Genomic DNA, 22,244 nt, shown 5'->3' with positions numbered 1-22,244 from the left:
GACACTGGGGGCATTGAAAAAAATTGGAAAAAGTCATTGGCTGCCGAAATCAGGTGACCTCCATTTTAGACGAATAGTGGATTTCAAATCCGGGTCATATGAGAATGTGAACTTTGTGACTATGAGACAGGGATAGCTAGGGATAACCTTTATTTAGGGGGGAATGTTATTAAAAATAACTTTTTGGGGCTCTATCGGGTGTGTAATTGTGATTTTTGTGAGATAAACTTTTTCCCATAGGGATGCATTGGCCAGCGCTGATTGGCCGAATTCCGTACTCTGGCCAATCAGTGCTGGCCAATGCATTCTATTAGCTTGATGAAGCAGAGTGTGCACAAGGGTTCAAGCGCACCCTCGGCTCTGATGTAGCAGAGCCGAGGCTGCACAAGGGTTCAAGCGCACCCTCGGCTCTGATGTAGGAGAGCCGAGGGTGCACTTGAACCCTTGTGCACCCTCAGCTCTGCTACATCAGAGCCGAGGGTGCGCTTGAACCCTTGTGCACACTCTGCTTCATCAAGCTAATAGAATGCATTGGCCAGCGCTGATTGGCCAATGTATTCTATTAGCCTGATGAAGTAGAGCTGAATGTGTGTGCTAAGCACACACATTCAGCTCTACTTCATCGGGCTAATAGAATGCATTGGCCAGCGCTGATTGGCCAGAGTACGGAACTCGACCAATCAGCGCTGGCTCTGCTGGAGGAGGCGGAGTCTAAGATCGCTCCACACCAGTCTCCATTCAGGTCCGACCTTAGACTCCGCCTCCTCCGGCAGAGCCAGCGCTGATTGGCCGAATTCCGTACTCTGGCCAATCAGCACTGGCTAATGCATTGTATTGGCTTGATGAAGCAGTGCTGAATGTGTGTGCTTAGCACACACATTCAGCTCTACTTCATCGGGCTAATAGAATGCATTGGCCAGCGCTGATTGGCCGAATTCCGTACTCTGGCCAATCAGCACTGGCTAATGCATTGTATTGGCTTGATGAAGCAGTGCTGAATGTGTGTGCTTAGCACACACATTCAGCTCTACTTCATCGGGCTAATAGAATGCATTGGCCAGCGCTGATTGGCCGAATTCCGTACTCTGGCCAATCAGCACTGGCTAATGCATTGTATTGGCTTGATGAAGCAGTGCTGAATGTGTGTGCTTAGCACACACATTCAGCTCTACTTCATCGGGCTAATAGAATGCATTGGCCAATCAGCGCTGGCCAATGCATTCTATTAGCGTGAACTGAGTTTGCACAGGGGTTCTAGTGCACCCTCGGCTCTGCTACATCAGATTGCTACATCTGATGTAGCAGTGCCGAGTGTGCATCAGATGTGTAGTTGAGCAAAACTGACTCAGCACTGCTAAGTCTGCATTCGCATAGGAATGCATTGGCCAGCCTTCGGCCAATCAGCGCTGGCTCTGCCGGAGGAGGCGGAGTCTAAGGTCGGACCTGAATGGAGACTGGTGTGGAGCTATCTTAGACTCCGCCTCCTCCAGCAGAGCCAGCGCTGATTGGTCGAGTTCCGTACTCTGGCCAATCAGCACTGGCCAATGCATTTCTATGGGGAAAAGTTAGCTTGCGAAAATCGCAAACTGACAGGGATTTCCATGAAATAAAGTGACTTTTATGCCCCCAGACATGCTTCCGCTGCTGTCCCAGTGTCATTCCAGGGTGTTGGTATCATTTCCTGGGGTGTCATAGTGGACTTGGTGACCCTCCAGACACGAATTTGGGTTTCCCCCTTAACGAGTTTATGTTCCCCATAGACTATAATGGGGTTCGAAACCCATTCGAACACTCGAACAGTGAGCGGCTGTTCGAATCGAATTTCGAACCTCGAACATTTTAGTGTTCGCTCATCTCTACTCCTCACGGTCTCTTCATAGACAGAGTGCACTATCTTGTAAAATGGGCAAATCCTGTATTACCCGCTTCTTACTGAGTTTAGAGTTGGTCCAGCTTAGATTGCTTGTTATTAAAGCTTGATCAGACAATATTACTTGTGATACTTATTATGTGTTGTTACTCAGAATTTAGCAAAACTGCAGTGGAGTGACAATGATAGAAGAATAAAATGTTGATTTATGTTTTGTTCTACATGTGATAAAACAGACAGATACATATAGTACAGACGGTAACTACTCCGCTGTATTATATGTGTGTGACTCTGCTTCAGTTTATTCACAATTTTTGTTTGTTAAAATTGTGACACAAACATAATTTGACTGCTCTTTAATTCCTATAATGTTCCATTTCTCAGGCTTTGTATCGGATATTGATCCGCTCTACCCTCCCCCTGCACCAGCTGCCTCCTTTCTCCCGTCTGGCGCTCCCTTCTCCGGACCACCCATTGGGGCGAAGGTACAGTAATTAGTCTGATATATTATCTGTCTGGGTGGTGAATGTTCTTCGTCCTCCTGGGTGACTTCCACACGTGTTTTACAAATTTGGGATTATTTACACGAGTGTACCCTCATGCAGTAGCCTTGGCATAAGGCTTGGTTTGTGCAGGATAACATATGTCACTCTATAGTAATGTGCACACCTGTTGACTTGTATAATGTCTGTGTAAAGAACATTCATGAGTCAAGTTCTTTTGCTTGTCATAATCTGAAACCTAACCATAAATTACAAACCCAACCGCGCTAAACAATATTTATATTCTGCTACTCAGATTTCTACATTTCCTCTTCTAATTATTTTTGTTTTAATATCTGGAATTTGGATAGTATTGGAAACTATTTTGAGGAGGGTGAAGATTCTTGTCTGTCTACTTAGAAGTTTCCCACCAAAGTTGACTTGAGGGTCTTGAGTACCTTTCAGTGATCGGACAGTTACTATAGGATAGGTGATGGTGATTGTTGGGGGAGGGGGGGGGGCTGACAATGAGGGACCTTCTTCCTTGTATGAATAGAGTGTCAGATCGTGCGGGTGCAGAGAGCAGCGCCTTATCCTGTGGGTAGATGATAACTTGTGATCTTGGTCCCAGCCCTTTACCTGTTCTCTAGAAGGTTAATAAATAGGTTATACATATGTTTTACATTATATGATCACGTTCACATCCCAGTATACTGGTTAGCAATCTATGTCATTATTTGTAACTTAAATCCAGGAGTAGAACATAAAGGGAGAAAAATCTACAATAGAAATACTTTTTGCATGGACCCAGTCTGGATTTTGGCTTACAAATAGTGATGCACAATACTGCCATGTGAAGGTGTCTTATGGCTAATTTACGGAGCGCTTCATGTTGTGTACAATATATGTACGTCAGTATAGCAGGGACAGGACGTATGCAGTGATCTCCATGCACATATTGTAGTCAGTAGCAGGGACAGGACGTATTCAGTGATCTCCATGCACATATTGTAGTCAGTAGCAGGGACAGGACGTATTCAGTGATCTCCATGCACATACTGTAGTCAGTATAGCAGGGACAGGACATATGCAGTGATCTCCATGCACATACTGTAGTCAGTATAGCAGGGACAGGACATATGCAGTGATCTCCATGCACATACTGTAGTCCGTACATACTGTAGTCCGTATATGCAGTGATTTCCATGAACATATTGTAGTCAGTATAGCAGGGACAGGACACATGCAGTGATCTCCATGCATACACTGTAGTCAGTATAGCTGGGACAGGACGCATGCAGTGATCTCCATGCATACACTGTAGTCAGTATAGCTGGGACAGGACGCATGCAGTGATCTCCATGCACATACTGTAGTCAGTATAGCAGGGACAGGACGTACTGTATGCAGTGATCTCCATGCACATATTGTAGTCAGTATAGCAGGGACAGGACGCATGCAGTGATCTCCATGCACACACTGTAGTCAGTATAGCAGGGACAGGACGTACTGTATGCAGTGATCTCCATGCACATATTGTAGTCAGTAGCAGGGACAGGACGTATTCAGTGATCTCCATGCACATACTGTAGTCAGTATAGCAGGGACAGGACGTACTGTATGCAGTGATCTCCATGCACATATTGTAGTCAGTATAGCAGGGACAGGACGCATGCAGTGATCTCCATGCACACACTGTAGTCAGTATAGCAGGGACAGGACGTACTGTATGCAGTGATCTCCATGCACATATTGTAGTCAGTATAGCAGGGACAGGACATATGCAGTGATCTCCATGCACACACTGTAGTCAGTATAGCAGGGACAGGACGTACTGTATGCAGTGATCTCCATGCACATATTGTAGTCAGTAGCAGGGACAGGACGTATTCAGTGATCTCCATGCACATATTGTAGTCAGTATAGCAGGGACAGGACATATGCAGTGATCTCCATGCACACACTGTAGTCAGTATAGCAGGGACAGGACGTACTGTATGCAGTGATCTCCATGCACATATTGTAGTCAGTAGCAGGGACAGGACGTATTCAGTGATCTCCATGCACATACTGTAGTCAGTATAGCAGGGACAGGACGTACTGTATGCAGTGATCTCCATGCACATATTGTAGTCAGTATAGCAGGGACAGGACGCATGCAGTGATCTCCATGCACACACTGTAGTCAGTATAGCAGGGACAGGACGTACTGCATGCAGTGATCTCCATGCACATACTGTAGTCAGTATAGCAGGGACAGGACGTATGCAGTGATCTCTATGCACATATTGTAGTCAGTATAGCAGGGACAGGACGTATGCAGTAATCTCCATGCACATATTGTAGTCAGTAGCAGGGACAGGAGGTATGTAGTGATCTCTGTGTAGACACTAGTGCACTGTAGTGTTGGGATAAGATTTAATGAGACAATATAGTGCACATTTACAGGCTAGTAAATGCACAGTTAAGGCAACTTTGGTATTGTTTTGGGTCTGTTTTCCCACTAAATAAGTTTTGCTAATTATATCTGCGAGCAAGTTATCACATAGTGAAAATCAATGAAAAAAGAACATAAAGAATTAGTCAGTATATGAGATGATGTGGTTGACATATGTACATTTATAATTGATAAGAGTAACCTAGAACGCTGGGTGTCTGCGTTACCTCACATACCCTCTATCACAAAGTATTTCAGGAAGTGAGGGGTAGACAGTAGTACAGATCATGACTTTAATAAGAAACATGGACATTACTATTTCAGCCAAGACAGTGGCAAGCCTTCTACTTCCCTCTAAGCCTGGTGCTAAGACCATTTGAAGTTCAAGCGGGGGGATGTGGTGAATGTTTGCACAGATGTCAGGATACCTGTCACCACTGAGGAGTGCAGTAAGGTGACTGAGATATTCCCACATCTCACTGGACCGGCCTGATACTATAGAATTTATTTATATTTAATATACTACTCTCCTTAACATCAAGGAGGAAACAATAGAGAAGTTTCTAAAATACCTTTTGTTTTATTCACTTTTCAAAATCTCTGTTATCTGTCAGTGAATGGGAATAAGTGTTAAAATCCAGAGCCTGAGAATCCACACACCTAATACGTGTCACAGCTGAGGGTTTGCTACATTTGTATCCAGTCTAGATTCTCCTCTGTTAGCTAACCTATCGTTCACATTGATACATTTTACCTGCTCCGATACATTGACCCAATCAGAGCAGATCAGGAAAGAGATCAAGAGTATTAGTTCCTGAAAATTTTCTTGGTCCAGGGTCAGAGAAACACAAAATCACAAGAGGGGCAAGAGGACTGGATATATACACAAGAGCATTAGTATCAGGCAATGCGCAATGGACCAGTGCTAGTCATAGAAGGCATTAAGATCTGTGCTGCCTGCAAGCAAGACAAGCGGGAAGGAGCCTTAGAGATTTTATTTACCTTAACACTTTGATCGTGAGGCCAGAATGACTTGTGTAACAATATACCCTACCAAATACTGCAAGTGGGGTTGTACTGGAGACATACTTGGCCTTTGCTTTCATCATAAACAAAGTAGTCAGGTTTCTAGAAAAGGCGAGCCATGTAATCTATACTAGATATAGTGTGTGTACACAGGGCACGTGCTGTATACGGCTATATACCTTCACAGAGCATTGGTTTTGTGATCTTTATGACAAGGTATTTATATTTTGTTCTCAATGTCTACAATATTATACAAAGGTGATAGTTCTAAAAAATACAAATCCACATAAAAGTCTTCATCATGTTATGTCACAGACATCATCTTAGGCTAGATTCAAGTCTGCGCTGGGTTCTATTTTGTTCGGGTTTACTGGGGGGGGCCCAAACAATGGAAAGCCAGACCCCTAAAACAGTGGTTAAGAATGGACCCCACTGACTACAATGGGTTCTGCTGCTTTCCATATGATAATGGTGGACCCCTTATTTTAGTGAATGAGCTGACTGTAACGGGGTGACTATAATGGGGTGATTGTAATGAGGTGACTATAATGGGGTGATTGTAATGAGGTGCCTATAATGGGGTGATTGTAATGAGGTGACTATAATGGGGTGACTATATTGGGGTGATTGTAATGAGGTGACTATAATGGGGTGATTGTAACGAGGTGACTATAATGAGGTGACTATAATGGGGTGATTGTAATGAGGTGACTATAATGGGGTCCGCTATTTTCATACTGCAAGTGGTGCAGGACTTTTCTCTCTGGCAGCTTCTGTGTTGGAGACTGAGGCGCAGATGTGAACTTAGTCTAATACTGACATCCACTAGTGTTTCATGTTATTTGTGCTGAGACAATTGACATATGATAAGGAAGCATTTGATGCAGTTAGTTCTTTAGGCCAAAGTTATCTTTGGATCGTATAAAGAGCAAAATTGCAGTGAACAGATACTAGCTGCGGATTCAAGAACTTTATTTGAAAACCTGAAAATGTGAACACCCCAGCAGAGGCAGCTCCAAATGAATGCCTATGGGTTTAGAATGGGATATCATGAACGCTCCTGTAGGTGTAATGTGTAGGTGTCCCAATACCTTTCTTCACATAGTGTACCTATAATGGAAGGGATATTAAGAAACACTTGTGGGAATGAAAAGTGAAGCAGTTGTGTCTGACCGTCCGTCAGGTTGTAGCTTTGACTTAAAGAGGGCCTTGTAATATCAGAGCTGGAAGCTATCTGGTCGCTATTAGAGATGAGCGAGTATATTTGATTGAATACCTCCCCTCCATAGACATTGGTGTTAAAGAAAAAAAAAAAAAAGGCGCCAGGGGAGGTTGGAGGGGAAATTAATATTTCCAGCGTTTCCGCGTGGTATTTGACCAAGTACACCAATAACTATGCAAATGGAGGTATTCAATCGAATACTAGTCGCTCTTCTCTAGTCGCTATACGACTCTCTGCACATTTCCCTTTAATCCTACAAATGATACTGGTGGATAAAAACATCCATACATACAGTGTATTAGAAATAATGGTCTCAATGAGTTTTAAGCCATTTCTAATCAGTCATGGCCTGGAAGTCCAAGTGACGAATAAGAAAGAAACAAAAGGAAAATACAGATGTGAAAAAATGGGAAATACAGAAAAAATGAGTATAGTAAAGATGAAGCACACCACAATGCTATAACACGGTCACGTCCCCCACAAATCTCAGGCTACAAGAGATCTCTTAAAGCCTCTCTCTAGAGACAAGTGTATATGTTGTCCCAGCTCTCTCCCGTCATTCTGCAAGTGCTAAGCTCTCTATCCACTCTAGGAAAATTGTAATGGGAGAGCTTAGCAATATCTTGTCAGCCATCCAGCATTATGTCTCCTAGGCTTAGAAGTGGCAGGGAACACTGAATAAAACAAAGATACAACTGACTGAAGCACAAGCAAAAGATCATCCTCAGAAAATGATTAGAAAATCACTTTCATTTATTAGAAAGTTTAGGAGGAAAATCTTATGCAATTCGATATATATTTTATCCATAAAAAATCCTGCAAAAAATATATGTGAACTGTAACAAAACACAATGGGAAAGATGTAGTAATGAAAACACCCCAGAAGTCTGGCAAAAGCCTGAGGCCTCACGTTGCAAAAACACAGTTTGTTTGTACAAATTAGAACAAGTTTAAAATGATGTAAACTTATGAATTTCCGGCAATTTACTTCATGTGCCACATATTTGTTTCTTCAATAAGTGAGCGATGATTTGTGTCTTATGTGCCAAACATTGTAGAGCTTTTGTTGCATCTACCAAATATCTACTCTTTACAGCCTGCGGGTTAAGTATTTTGTCTATATGTTTTGCAGCAAATATTTTAAACACTTTGTGAAGGTCCTGACTGACAGGTGTCAAAAACGACAAACAGAATTCATAGTTTAAGGCGATGCAAATTTCAACAGTATTGATAAATGCGTCTCAAATTTTTTGCACATTTTTTTTAGTAAAGTATTCCAACAATTATAAACTTATGCCGTATATATGCATTTATTTTTTTTGATCGCTGTTATGTGGATGTTTGATCAGTAACCATGAACCCTCCCCCTCATCATTAACCACTAAACTCCCCAATCATAAGGGTAATTTAGTTTATTTAGGAAAACAAAAAAAAGTCCCACCATGTGTCTCAAATTGCTCGGTTTTATATTCATCTGTGCCCACATTAAGAAAAAATAAACTTTTATATTTACCTAAGAGATGTGTGTGATGGGTCACACTAAGCTCCTCTCTGGTGCTCCTGACGCTTGGACACTTCTTCATTGATGCTGAGGACGTATACCCCGTTTTCGGGCACGTACACTAAAGCAGTTGTTGAACTCCTCTGTCTTCAGTGAAAAACTGCAACAGCACAAGGAATACATCAGCATTAGTCAGAATAAAGTTTTATTTTTATTGTGGGAACTGATGGCTTTATAACTAGGAATATGGGATTCTAATCCTTTGGTCTATATGGACTTGTGGGTGGTTTAGTGTCCCACACCACCCTGACAGTCTTAATAAAGGCCCCGACTGTCACAAGGCACATCTAAATCGCCAAGAGGCACCGGCTCAGGAACTCGTATAGAACCCCTGTATAATCCACGCCAGGGTGAGTTATAATAAATCGGTGGCCTTGGCCTATGACAGTGAGAGTAATAATCTAATAATAACATTAATATGGTATTTTCTTAGTTTACACAGAGGAAATCGTCAGCTGGTCGGGTGGTCCATATTTGTAACCTCCCTGAGGGAAGCTGCAATGAGACGGATGTTGTTAACCTTGGCCTACCATTTGGGAAGGTCACAAATTACATTTTGATGAAGTCAACAAATCAGGTAAATTTTGGGCTTTACTTTTCCAATAAATATTTTGACTTTGTTGATAAAATTAACCTAGCCATGTAATTGCATCATCTTTTGTATTTATGGTGGCGATTTGTGGGTAGACCCCTCAATCACAAGTGATGGGATTTCTGTAGGATATGTTAAAACTTTTTCATTGATGAGTGTCCAGCGCTCAAGAATCCTCACAATTAAAGGGATTATCCACCTAATTAAAGATGAATGACCTATCCTTAAGATGTGCCATCAAGGCTCCAGCACTGCATCGTTGCCAGTCATTGTACTACCCATACTATAAGCTATATTATCATAACATGGGAATACACCTTTATTATTGTTGCTATTGAAGTAAAACGTTATTTAAGCTGCAACTTATGCAGAAGCAGCATAGTGGATGAGATTTCTAGAAATCCAATCTATATGCTGATGCCAAAATGTGCAGCACAAAGTGACTGCAATGTAAAGATCTGCAGCAAAAGACTCAAATAAGGGCTCTGAACAATGGACAGCACAAAGACCCGTCATAGGGATTGTAGCCATTTGCATGGCCATTTTTTATCATTTACCAAGAGAAAAAAAATTGTGGCATATACTATTTTTTTCTCTTTTCTCTACTTATCTCAGTTGTGAAAGTCTATGGGTCCATGGGGGAAAAAACAGCACACAGACTAACTGGCTACACTACATTGCACACACTAGGTAGAGAAGTATCTGCTCTATAATATGTCTCCTCCACTCAGACACAGCTTCAGAAACATGCGGAGCATATACGGAGAAGTCCTGACATGCTTTGGCTGTGACACTAGCCTTCTGTTCATCTCCAGCATCGGTCTAGGCTCGGTTCACATCTGCATTCGGTATTCCATTCAGGGAATCCACATGGGAACCCATGAACAGAATACCAAACGCATTAAAAAGCGGTGAGCAATGAAATCACACGGACCCCATAGACTATAATGGGGTCTTTGTCTTTTCCACATGAATCATGCGGTGAGAAAAGTAATTCAAGCAGCACTTTTCTCTCCACATAAGTCATGCGGACATTGCACAGAAAACACATGGACCCCATTGAAGTCTTTGGAGTCATGTGACCTCCAGTCCCACTCATAAGAGCTCTAACTTGACAGTGAACATTGTTTTTGCCCAAAAAAGGAGAAATTTGCATTTGTGTTTGATAAGATTTATTACAAAGCTTTCTACAATCGCCTGTATTATTCATTTATGCGCAGTTTGTCAAAACGACCGGCTCATTTAAGCACTGACTTTCTCTGGTTACAGGCATTTGTAGAAATGGCATATACTGAGGCAGCCGAGGCGATGGTACAATACTACAAGGAGAAACCAGCGATGGTGAATGATGAAAAACTATTGATCCGCATGTCAAAAAGATACAAAGAGCTACAGCTGAAGGTATATAATAAGATTATGGATCACACTGTATTGCATGGCTGACATTGGGGTATACTGTGATATTACTATAGTCACCAAATCATTGGGCTCAGTTACATTTATTTCACTAGTGTGAATTATACAATCCTGAAAAATAGCCAAATTCATGGACTAACTTTTTCTTTTTTAAAATACTGACTGAACTTTCTGTGCATTAGATTATTTTTTACAGATTTGGCGATGGATATTACACAAAATCCTCTGCAAATATCAATTTTATTTTATTTTTTAAAACACTGCAAATCCATATTGATTGGTATTGTACAGAACATGGGTGTAATATCTATATTGTAAACGCAAATGTGATAAGTGTGAGTGATGACTTGATGTCTCCCATTCATTTTGAAAACATTTTTGGTTTTGGCTCAGAAGCACACAGCAATATCTTTTGCACAATGTGTGTTCTCAGCTTTTACACTTTTACAGTTCCTAGTGAATCCCATCCACACATTGCAGAAATGATGTGATTTCCAAAACTGTTGTGTTTTTGGAAATTTCAGGATGTCAATTAGACCTACGGAAATGCTGGCGGTTTCCCTATAGGTATAATTGAAGCAGAAAGTTTGCAGAGGAAAACTCTGCGGACTCAATGTCAATGAAAAGTGTTGCAGGGAAAAATCGTGATGCGTTTCCACTGTGGTTCTCCCTGCAGTGATTTTTGGCTGTGGCCTGCTACTTGGAGCCTTAGCCTTAAGCGGGTTTTCCTATAATAGACACAGGATAGAGGCTATGTGTCTGAGAATGGAGCACTAGTATGACTAGCTACCGGCAATCTATAGAAGCCAATAAGAGGCTTGGCTATTTTGGGAAGTTCTATAGAAGTGGATGGAGAGAGACATGTATGCACGGCATACCCCCCAGTCACTGCAGCCATGGGATGGGGGTCATGGACCTCTGTTCTAGAGTTAGACGCAGGTCTAAGAAGAGTAGATAAGCCATAAATGTCCCAGATACTTACACAGTGTAAACCTAGACCAGGCTGTCTAAAGAAGTGCCTAAATGATCACAGTGGGTGGCAGAAGCTGATGATAAATTTGTTGCATCTTTAGACACTTTTGTGTAATTTTACACCCCTTCTTGCTTACTTTTGGCACATGCTGACACCTCTTTGGCCACACCTATTCCCCACTAAATCACTGCTGTTTCTGCACATCCGTCACTGTTCTCACTGACACCTCTGAAAATAGAGGCTGCTGGTAATGCTGGATGTCTCTCTGGATGGGCATTGTAAGTAACTTTACACCTTTAACCTCTCCCATATGATTATTTCACACAGCAGGAGTTGGGCTGGAAAGTGTTTTCAACGCAGTGTGAGATTTTCTAACACATTACATAATATTCCATGAGGGTCAGTGTAATATTGGAGTATATTAGCCCTGCAGATCTGAAAGCATTAACACCTATTTTGTCCTTGAGGACCAGGGGCACTTTTTTGCTTAACTGACACTTAACTTTTTATCTCTCTACTGACATAGTCACATGATGATTTGATTTTACTGAGACAAATTATAATTTTATATGGGGGAAAAAAATAGCAAATCTTCAATATTTGGGCAGTTTCTTTTCTGTTCTGTTTTTACAGTGCTGACAGTGCAGTATAAATGTAATGTTAACATTATCCTGTGGTCATTCCAATTACAGCTATACCCAGATTTTATTAGCTATAGTTTAGAAAGAATATTCACATGTCGGCCTCTCGCAATCTATTAGTGGGTTTATTATCAACAATCAATATATAACAATAATAGTATAATAATTCTGAGTAAAACATTACAAATATATATATGGAACCTCTCCTAAATGCCAAGATACGTGAGCAATAAAAACCTGCATCAAGAAGGGCCCCCTCTTCAGCAGCTAATGTCCATACAATATCTCAAAATGGACACTATAAAACATGGCACATAACGCCGACTGAACAATTATGTCGGATGGTAAATAAAATGCTTTGTATGTTACAAATCCACAGTATATACACTCCGTATACTACACAGACTGCTGGTTAATAGCTGTGTTTAGCCTTGGATCACTATAGTGCCCCCTCCCTCCTCCTCAGTGATGACAGTCCATATTCAGATGTGGCTGTGAGTGATAAACTCCAGTGCCTCTTCTTTCTCATGCACACGCACCCCCGGCTAGCAAACACAATATATCTCGCGTACCATCGGTACAGCTGAAACTTGTAGTTCCATAATGTGGGAACATCCAAATTTGTATTGAAAACCGTTTGCATACCTAATGCATAATGTTTTATACGTTTTACTACTTTTGCCAAATAACACTTTTTAAAAAAATATTTTGTTGTTGCATTGCCATTTTTCAATGGATCGAGCCGTGTAAGGGCGTAATTTTGTGGAATGACCTGTAATTCTCACTGCGCTCTTTTAGGGTGAATTCAAATTCTTCTTCTTATTTTATTTTTAAACAACAACAAAAGCAAACAAAGGCTTAGATAAAGGTGAAAACCCAACTGCTGAAAAGGAAAAATTGTCAAAAGACAGGATCACCATAAAATATTGTATTTATTAATAATCAAATATAAAAAAAACACCAAAATTGTAGTTCATATAAGTATCAAAAATACTGGCTAAATATAGGAGGACCAACACACCACAAAATTCGGTGAGTGGCAGGCAATAGAGATGAGCGAGTACTGTTCTGATCAGCCGATCCGAACAGCACGCTCCATAGAAATGAATGGATGCACCTAGTACTTCTGCTTTGACGGCGGCCGGCCGCTTAACCCCCCGCGTGCCGGCTACGTCCATTCATTTCTATGCGAGCGTGCTGTTCGGATCGGCTGATCCGAACAATACTCGCTCATCTCTAGCAGGTAACAATAGACAGTAAAATATAAACATGCAAAAGTGTAACAGTGTATAAAACAATAATATTATAATAATGTGTCAGCGAGCTGAAAAGTATATGCACAAAATAATAAAATAAAATAAATAAATATAGTAGCAATACCCCTAAACAGAGATAGAACTCAGTGTAGGAGCATAAGGGAAAACACACATGTAGCCATATACACAAGTGGAAGCATGGGAGCTAAATAATGAAGTGAGTGCAAGGCTGAAAAGACATTACAAGTGACACAAAGATTAACAAATGAAAAACTTTGAACACAATATATTGCAAAAATAATAATGAATATGCCTACCAAAGACTGGAACGCCCATATGCCTACCAAAGACCGGAACACCCTATGCCTACCAAAGACCGGAACACCCTATGCCTACCAAAGACCGGAACACCCATGCCTGCCAAAGACTGGAACGCACATGCCTGCCGAAGACCGGAACGCCCATGCCTACCAAAGACCGGAACGCGTTCCGGTCTTTGGTAGGCATATTCATTATTATTTTTGCAATATATTGTGTTCAAAGTTTTTCATTTGTTAATCTTTGTGTCACTTGTAATGTCTTTTCAGCCTTGCACTCACTTCATTATTTAGCTCCCATGCTTCCACTTGTGTATATGGCTACATGTGTGTATTCCCTTATGCACCTACACTGAGTTCTATCTCTATTTAGGGGTATTGCTACTATATTTTTTTTATTTTTTTGTGCATATACTTTTCAGCTCGCTGACACATTATTATTATATTATTGTTTTATACACTGTTACACTTTTGCATGTTTATATTTTACTGTTCATTCTTGCCTGCCACTCACCGTATTTTGTGGTGTGTTGGTCCTCCTATATTTAGCCAGTATTTTTGATATTTATATGAACTACAATTTTGGTGTTTTTTTATATTTGATTATTAATAAATACAATATTTTATGGTGATCCTGTCTTTTGACAATTTTTCCTTTTATTTTATTTTTAATATAACAAAACTATGTGTTAGGGATAAAAGGCAATTCTTTGTGATTCACTCTTTGAATAATATTTAGCATTTTATTACAAAACTGTTTAAAATATATTTTTTCTTTTCTTTGTTCCACTAGTAGAACTGAACATGTGATAACTTGATAATACTCTGCAGTACTGCGGGCCAATATAGGTATCAGTGTTACAATGACAAGCAATCTGCAGCCTAATAGGCTTCCATGTTTGGTAGAACCAGATCACATAGTCAGGCCTCCTCCTGCCATGGCCTTCACTCGTGTGATTGCGCCGTCATGGACAATTAACTACTCCGCTTGACTAAGACCGAGCTGAGGTATGGCCATATGATCAATGGTGGTGATGTCACTGTCTGTGATGAGGAAGGCAAGGGTAGCCATACACTGTCTGTGCCTTCTGTGTGGGGAGTCTGGCTGTTACTGACAGCTGGCTGAGATCTCCATGCAGCGGCAGACTTTGCCTGACATTTAAAGGGACACTCCACTCTGGTGATATTTTTATACTCATTATATTGTCTGAGAGGCCCTCCCTCTGGCTATTCAAAGTGTTTCCTTCCCTTGCTTTTCACTTGCGTGACCATTTTTTTTTCTAGAATGGGTTCCTTCGTGTCTCTAAGAGATATTATGTTGTTGTTAATAATATAGACACACAGGAAGAAGAATATAAGATTTTCTTCTCCCCAGACACGATAAGGTGATGCTGTAGTAATACTGTATATGTTTTACTCCTCACCATACATCCTGTCTCCTGAACATTTAACACAATACTGGGTCGCGCGTAAGGGTCACATGACTGACACCATATTTAGGGACCACGGGATGTAAACGCCCGCAGCTTTTTACAGTAAGGGTAAAGTGGGTGGGATTCTAGCGAATCCCATGCTCACTTTGTGGAAAAAAATGCGGTGCGGACACGCTACGATTTCCAAAACCGGTGCTATTTTGGAAATCACAGCATGTCAATTATACCTATGGAGACACCAGTTATTTCCGCTTAAGTATAACTGAAACACTCTGCAGAGTTTTGGTTTTTTTTGCTGTGCAACGTCCCGGGGGCCTTAGCCTTAGTCCTATTTGATTCTAGACCAAACCATTATTTAGATGTGTGAGTAAAATTAGAAATTGGTGTATATTAGGAAAGTGTATGATCTCCTGTACTCTGCACAAATACATTTAAGAAAACAGGAATACCTCTTTTAATATTATTCTTGAGACCTAGAATATGCGGCATTGCCCCTAATAACTATAAGGGGTGCATCTCTGATTCTTTTTGGGGTGTTTGCTTTCCTTGATGAAGGGTCTACTGTATCTGTCCTGCTGGGCAAATATTTTTAATGAACTGCAACTAGGGCTTATATTTCCAGCATACTCCTAATATCCTGAAAAATCGTGCTTGGGCTTATTTTCAGAGGGTATGACTTGTACATATAAGGTGTGGTTTCCTGTGAAAGGGGTGTGACTTTGTGGAAAGTGGGTGTGGCCTGAGGTCTGCTACTTGCAATATAAAAAAAAATTGGGACATTTTTATGGTGTGAACCAAGCCAACCAATAATAGGTGTAAAGTTAAACTAGGAAGTCTAATAATGCAACAGATTTATCAAACTGCATTGGACACTGGCAGAGATTAAGACGGTCTAACATTTAGTATTAGTAATATCTCACCATCACCTATTATTTATGGAGGATCCTGTGTCATTGAGCAATAGTACGGTGAATGTCAGAAAGGAGTTGACTGACATACATCTAATAGATTATAACCTCAGTTTAATGAAACATTGTCAATCGTTTGTCTTTTGCAGTATATTGCATATATTCTCATACATTGCAGGCTGTTGTAATAAATAAATGATAAAAATTGATTACTAAACATTACAAAAGATTTAGAATTTTTTTTAAAATTGCATATTAGATAAAATTCATATAAAACAAACAAACAAAAAAAAATACACACACAGTTATCCATAGCCTTTAAGCAACTAGAAGAAAACTGGGTTGTGAGACTGGCAAAGGATGGGTTGGTTTGCTAAAATAGGAAATCCAGTTACGTGCAAGATGATGCAACATGATTTCTGTTCATGTGAGGCTTGCCAATTACAAGGCTCTTGCTATGGGCTGTTCTGTTTATCTAGGTCATAGGTGGAGTCTTATTGTTGGTACATTCTATTGCATCAGTAGTTTTGGCCACAATTGTATGGGATTTCGAGAGTCTCACTACAAGCACATAAAACCTTATAACCGTCAATTAGGAGTAGTCATATTTTATTCCTGGCAATCGCAAACAATATAACCTGTAACAAACTGCTATATTAGGTCATATTTTAAGTGACATTTGAACTGTATATTGAACAGAATCTACATCTGGAAAAGCTACCACCAGCCTGTCGCATTTTATTGTGCCGCACGTCAGATAAGCCACACTGGTTGTAGCATTTCTGTCTTGAAGAAACTGATGAGCAACGCATTTTACCCAAGAACAGATATAGAGAATAATAAATCACTTAGGAGCTGTATAGTATTAATAGATTGAACCTGATACCCTGAGGTGGAATATACATTAAATATACATTAACCCTTGCTGGTCAGCAGCACTGAGGCTGTTTTTAGCTTCTGTCTAGGCTTATCTTCTACCAAACTTGCCAGGAAGGGCTGCACATTCCACAGCATATAAATCTGGGACGTGGGCTTGTTTGTGGCAGCTGCACAACCTCCTGACCTGGACTTCTTCTGACCTAAGGGATTTGGCTGAACATGTGCTTTGGGTAACTGAGTTACACTGTACTTTTTATGTGAGGTACAAACAGTTGAAGTAATGCTTTAGCTACCCGTAGTACTACTCCGAAATGTCTACAAACTACAACTGGAGATGTGGAAGAGCCTGTTAAAGAGGACCTGCCTGACATAACCTCTAAGATTTTACGGCTCTTCTGATTATAAAATAAATAAAAATAAAAAAGCTTGGATGAGTAAAGGAATAAAGGCTAAGCAACTTGGGGAAGCGTTTCAGTATTTTGTAGTGATCACAGTGAGCCACGGTGTCCAAATATAACCAAAGCTTCCTTGTATATATACTGTATATATGTATATAATCCACCTCACTACACTCACTTGTCTAGGTTCACACCTTGCTTTTTTTCTGATTCTGACTCTACCTCCCTGTGATTTACATAAAAGTGGAACTCCAAAACTGAATAAAGAGGAGTTCACATTATGTTAGAAAATATTAACAAAGGACACTAACAGATCTGACAAAAATTCACTAAAACTCTCTGAACCGTCAGTCACTCTTTTAGTAGAGTGCAAGCTAAGAAAGTGACCCAGATGTTTAACCCCTTAGATGCCAAGGTCAATAGCGACTGCAGCATCTGAGAGGTTTTGGATGGAGGCTCCTGCCTGGAGGCGTTTGAGTACCTGCAAAGAAGAATGCAGGGTCCGATACCTTTACATAGCAGCTAATATAGGCCTCCATGGCTGCCTATGTACAATCCTACTAGGCTGTGATAAAAGTATGGCCTTAAGTGTTCCTCGAAACGCGTCAGAGGTGGTTTTATTTATGTTATATGTCTTTCTTCTATTTTTTTTTTTTTGTATTGTACACTGGATTTTAAATGGCTGATTAAAAGTTAAATTTTAAGGAAACCTGTGGAGTAGTGCGGACCCGAGCGATTTTTGTGTATTCTTGGGTGACACTAATAGGATGCTTGTCAGAAAATCACAGCATAAAAAAAAAACCTGTTAACACATTAATCCCCATTAATTTCCCCATCCCAAAATGTTTGATAAAAGAATAAAAACAAAACCAATTTTGTAAGGACCTGAGGAATACAAATGCAATAATATTTTATCCTTACACTAAACCAGTAGGATAATGTTTCCAAGAAGCAGTAGGGGGAGGAGGTCGGTGATAGTCCTGGTGTCCTGTGGGCCTCCATATCTGCCATTTAAGGACAAGTGGGGGACCTTGAATGACCTACTGCTCTTGCTACCATATGATGGTCTCAGAACACATTTTGGTATCACACCATGTACTCCCTGACAGGACTGCTATAAAGTTTTCTCACACAAGGAAAAAATCTTCAGTGCTTCCTTTTGCAGGGACCCCTCCCATCCGATCTATCACCATGATGCTAGGCACACTCCCCAGTGTCACAGGCAAACAATCCATCATACTTAGGCTCACTCTCCTGCTTTCAGCCAATACAATCTTAGCAGCAGCCTAGAAATTCAGCGATCCTTCTAATTTCACTCACTGGAAAAACCACTATGGCTAGATCCACAACTGGGTACACATTAGAGATTTGTTCTTGCATGTAAAGCATGGTTTGATTTGACATCCTCTATACATGACTTTATCTGGACTGGCAATGCAATGAAGTCAGGACAATGGCTATGTACTTGATTTATATTGGGCTGACAGCTCTCCATCACCCGCATGCTCCCCTAGAACAGCCCATTTATTTCAGCCCTGATATTGGTGTCACCGCTCTCTCCTTTACCTCCATGTTTACCTGTTTGTTTCTTTATCTTCTGTAATGAATAAAGAGAAATGTAAAATGAATATAATAACAGGTTATTCCATAGAATAAATATATTCTTGCGTCTCTTTGTAGAAGCCCGGTAAGACTGTTGATGCCATTATCCATGATATGCATTCACAGAGGGAAAGAGACTTGTTCCGTGATACAGACAGGTAAGTTATGATTACATTTGGGTTACACAAATGGGACAGTCTGGTTTTTCTATGTTTGTTGTGACAAAATTGTTTTAACTTGCAGATATCGAACTGAAAGACCCAGATCACGCAGTCCTGTGAGCCGCTCGCTGTCCCCGAGGTCCCACACCCCAAGCTTTACATCATGTAGCTCACATAGTCCATTAGGAGCCTCTAGGACAGAATGGGGGAATGGAAGGGATTCCTGGGATCAACAAGGATATGGCAGGTGGGAGGATGACCGAGAGCAAAGCACATGGAGGGAATGTGGGGAAGAAAAAAGGGAAAGGACAGACCATTGGGTACATGATCGAAGGCATTACAACAGGCAGACTGACAAGCTAGAGCTTGATGAGAGAACTGACTCATCTAGAGGACACAGGGACAAATATGGCAATTCTCACTCGTCATCCAGGTACAAAAGCAGAGAAAGAGAACACTATAGGAGGGAGTCCAAGACAAAATCTGAGACAAAAGCCTCAGATACATCTGTAAAAACAAAAAAGAAAGAAGAGAGCAAGTCAAGAGATGAAAAGGACAGTCACAAAGAAGATGCACTCAGAAAGGACACATCCGAGTCAAAGGCAAATAAAGAGAGTGACAGCGGCACGCAACAGAATGTGGACACTAAAGCTAAAGAAAATGAGGACATTAAAGAACATAAAGACGATCAACAGGTAAGTCTATTACAGGTGAATCTGTGATTAAAAGAGGAAGATACAACCACTGTTACTCTTCAGTATTTCCAGTATAGTATAAAGTGGTTATGTGCATTCACTTGCTCTGGATATACATGCTTATTCTGTGGCATCCTCATTATTAGATCTGCAGATAACAGTGAGGGTTTAGAAGTCTTGTTCCTCTGCATCTCCTGCTGGTGCTCTACAATGTATAGTCCTGGGGACCCTCCTCTATAGAGTAAGGATGGTTACCCAGTGCACTGAATGTAATATTACACCTTTTCTCTCCCTACATAACTCCTATAAAGCATACCTAATCTTCCAAAAAAACTTTACAAAAACCAGTAGTACAGCACATGGAATAATGCAGGTGTTCTAACACCAGACCTCAGAGATAGCTGCTATGATATCTCCCCATAGACACACAGGAGAAGCTCTTACATAACAGTCTCTCCTTCATTCAGATGCCTCAGTAGGGCCACAGAGGACACAATCCAGAAGTTCTGATCAATACTGAAGTGAATAAACCATTTGGTGTGAGATGTAATGTAGTCTCTGTCTATCTACTCTCTCACTGTATGTGAATATTGAAGTTTTAGACATCTCCACCATAAATGTTCTAGGAAAAATCTCTGTAGCCTATCCTGAGCTCTAAAGTAGGATACAACCTGTCACGAACCTTATTATTTATGTCCTCTCCATATGATTTATCAGACTGACGCAAAAGAAAAGGAAATGAACCATAATCATGACCCAGACAAAGCTGAAGATGCACTGGAAGAACCAGATAGCACTCCGACAACTAAGAATAAGGTAGATCTCTCTAATATCTGTGTCATCTGTCTATCTATCTATCTATCTATCTATCTATCTATCTATGTCATATCTATCTATCTATCTCCTATCTATCTATCTATCTATCTATCTATCTATCTATCTATCTATGTCATATCTATCTATCTATGTATCTCCTATCTATCTATCTATCTATCTATGTCATATCTATCTATCTATGTATCTCCTATCTATCTATCTATCTATCTATCTATCTATCTATCTATCTATCTATCTATCTAATAGCTATCTATCTATCTATCTATCTATCTATCTCATAGCTATCTATCTATCCATCTATCTATGACCCCCTTTGAGATAGCCAAAACTGCACTGAAAAATGATGTTCTAGAGGAGTGCTTATATATAGGAGATGGACGGTATGCCTAACATTATGGAAGATTTTCACCGTAGATGTATGTTTTTAATGCTGAAATAGCAGCCGCTACAAACAACACAACATAAAATAAAGACCCTGAGAAGACTTTCCAGCTCAGATCTTTTTCTAATTCAGGGGGAAGAAGGCTACTTTACAGTTTTGCAGAAAAAGTGGTAGCAAGAAATGGATACTCTGCTTGATTTCTTTGTACTCTGTATCTACTCTGTATAACATTTGGGAATACCCTGCTCGGCCTAAGTGTATAGAATCTGGGGGAGGTGTGCTGGCCGGCCTCTGGATGGCAGCTCTCTCCTCACTAATACTAACATTTAAGCCCCTTACAGACGACCGTGGGCTAGGTCAGTGTACTCTTATTCACGGAATGAAAGAGGTTTTTAATATCTTTATAAATGATCTGGACGATGGAATTATTGGGGAACTCATAAAATTTGCAGATGATACGAAGATAGGAGGAATAGCCAACACTAGAGAGGAGAGAGAGTGTATTCAAAAGGACTTGGACACACTGGAACAATGGGCTGAGGCGAACAAAATGGTATTTAACAGGGACAAATGCAAAGTTCTACATCTGGGTAACAGAAATGTAAAAAACATATATAGTATGGGAGGAATAGAACTAAGTGATAGCATAGGGGAAAAGGACTTGGGCATAATAGTAGATCACAAATTCAACATGAGCCAACAGTGCGGTGCTGCTGCAAAAAAGGCGAATAAAATTCTGGGATGTATTAAGACAAGCATTGAATCTAGATGAAGAGAGGTCATTATTCCGCTGTACTCTTCCCTGGTCAGACCACACCTGGAATACTGTGTACAGTTCTGGGCGCCTCAATTCAAGAAAGACATCAATATATTGGAGCAAGTCCAGAGAAGAGCAACCAAAATGGTGGAAGGTCTGCAAACCATGTCCTATGAGGAGCGGCTAAAAGAATTGGGATTGTTTAGTTTGCAGAAGAGAAGGCTGAGGGGAGATTTAATAGCAGTCTACAAATATCTGAAAGGTAGTCACAGTGCAGAGGGATCTCCCCTATTCTCATTAGCACAAGGAAGTACAAGAAGCAATGGGATGAAACTAAAGGGAAAGAGATACAGATTAGACATTAGGAAAAACTTTCTGACAGTGAGGGGAGTGAGAGAG

The 22,244-nt window shown here is 40.6% G+C and overlaps 1 protein-coding gene across 1 annotated transcript in view; it reads left to right on the top strand.

Moving 5' to 3' along the window:
- The window catches only part of RBM20 (RNA binding motif protein 20), a 126,336-nt gene that overhangs the window by 88,843 nt on the left and 15,249 nt on the right, over nt 1-22,244 (top strand). The window contains exons 5-10 of the mRNA XM_075258699.1: nt 2,255-2,355; nt 9,032-9,175; nt 10,460-10,591; nt 19,092-19,171; nt 19,257-19,869; nt 20,587-20,685. Of these exons, the coding sequence (XP_075114800.1) occupies nt 2,255-2,355; nt 9,032-9,175; nt 10,460-10,591; nt 19,092-19,171; nt 19,257-19,869; nt 20,587-20,685 (1,169 nt within the window). The remainder of the gene's footprint in view (nt 1-2,254; nt 2,356-9,031; nt 9,176-10,459; nt 10,592-19,091; nt 19,172-19,256; nt 19,870-20,586; nt 20,686-22,244) is intronic.

This window comes from Leptodactylus fuscus, chromosome 10, assembly GCF_031893055.1.
Source record: "Leptodactylus fuscus isolate aLepFus1 chromosome 10, aLepFus1.hap2, whole genome shotgun sequence".
NCBI classification, from domain to species: domain Eukaryota; kingdom Metazoa; phylum Chordata; class Amphibia; order Anura; family Leptodactylidae; genus Leptodactylus; species Leptodactylus fuscus.
This window is presented reverse-complemented; position numbering and strand designations above follow the sequence as displayed.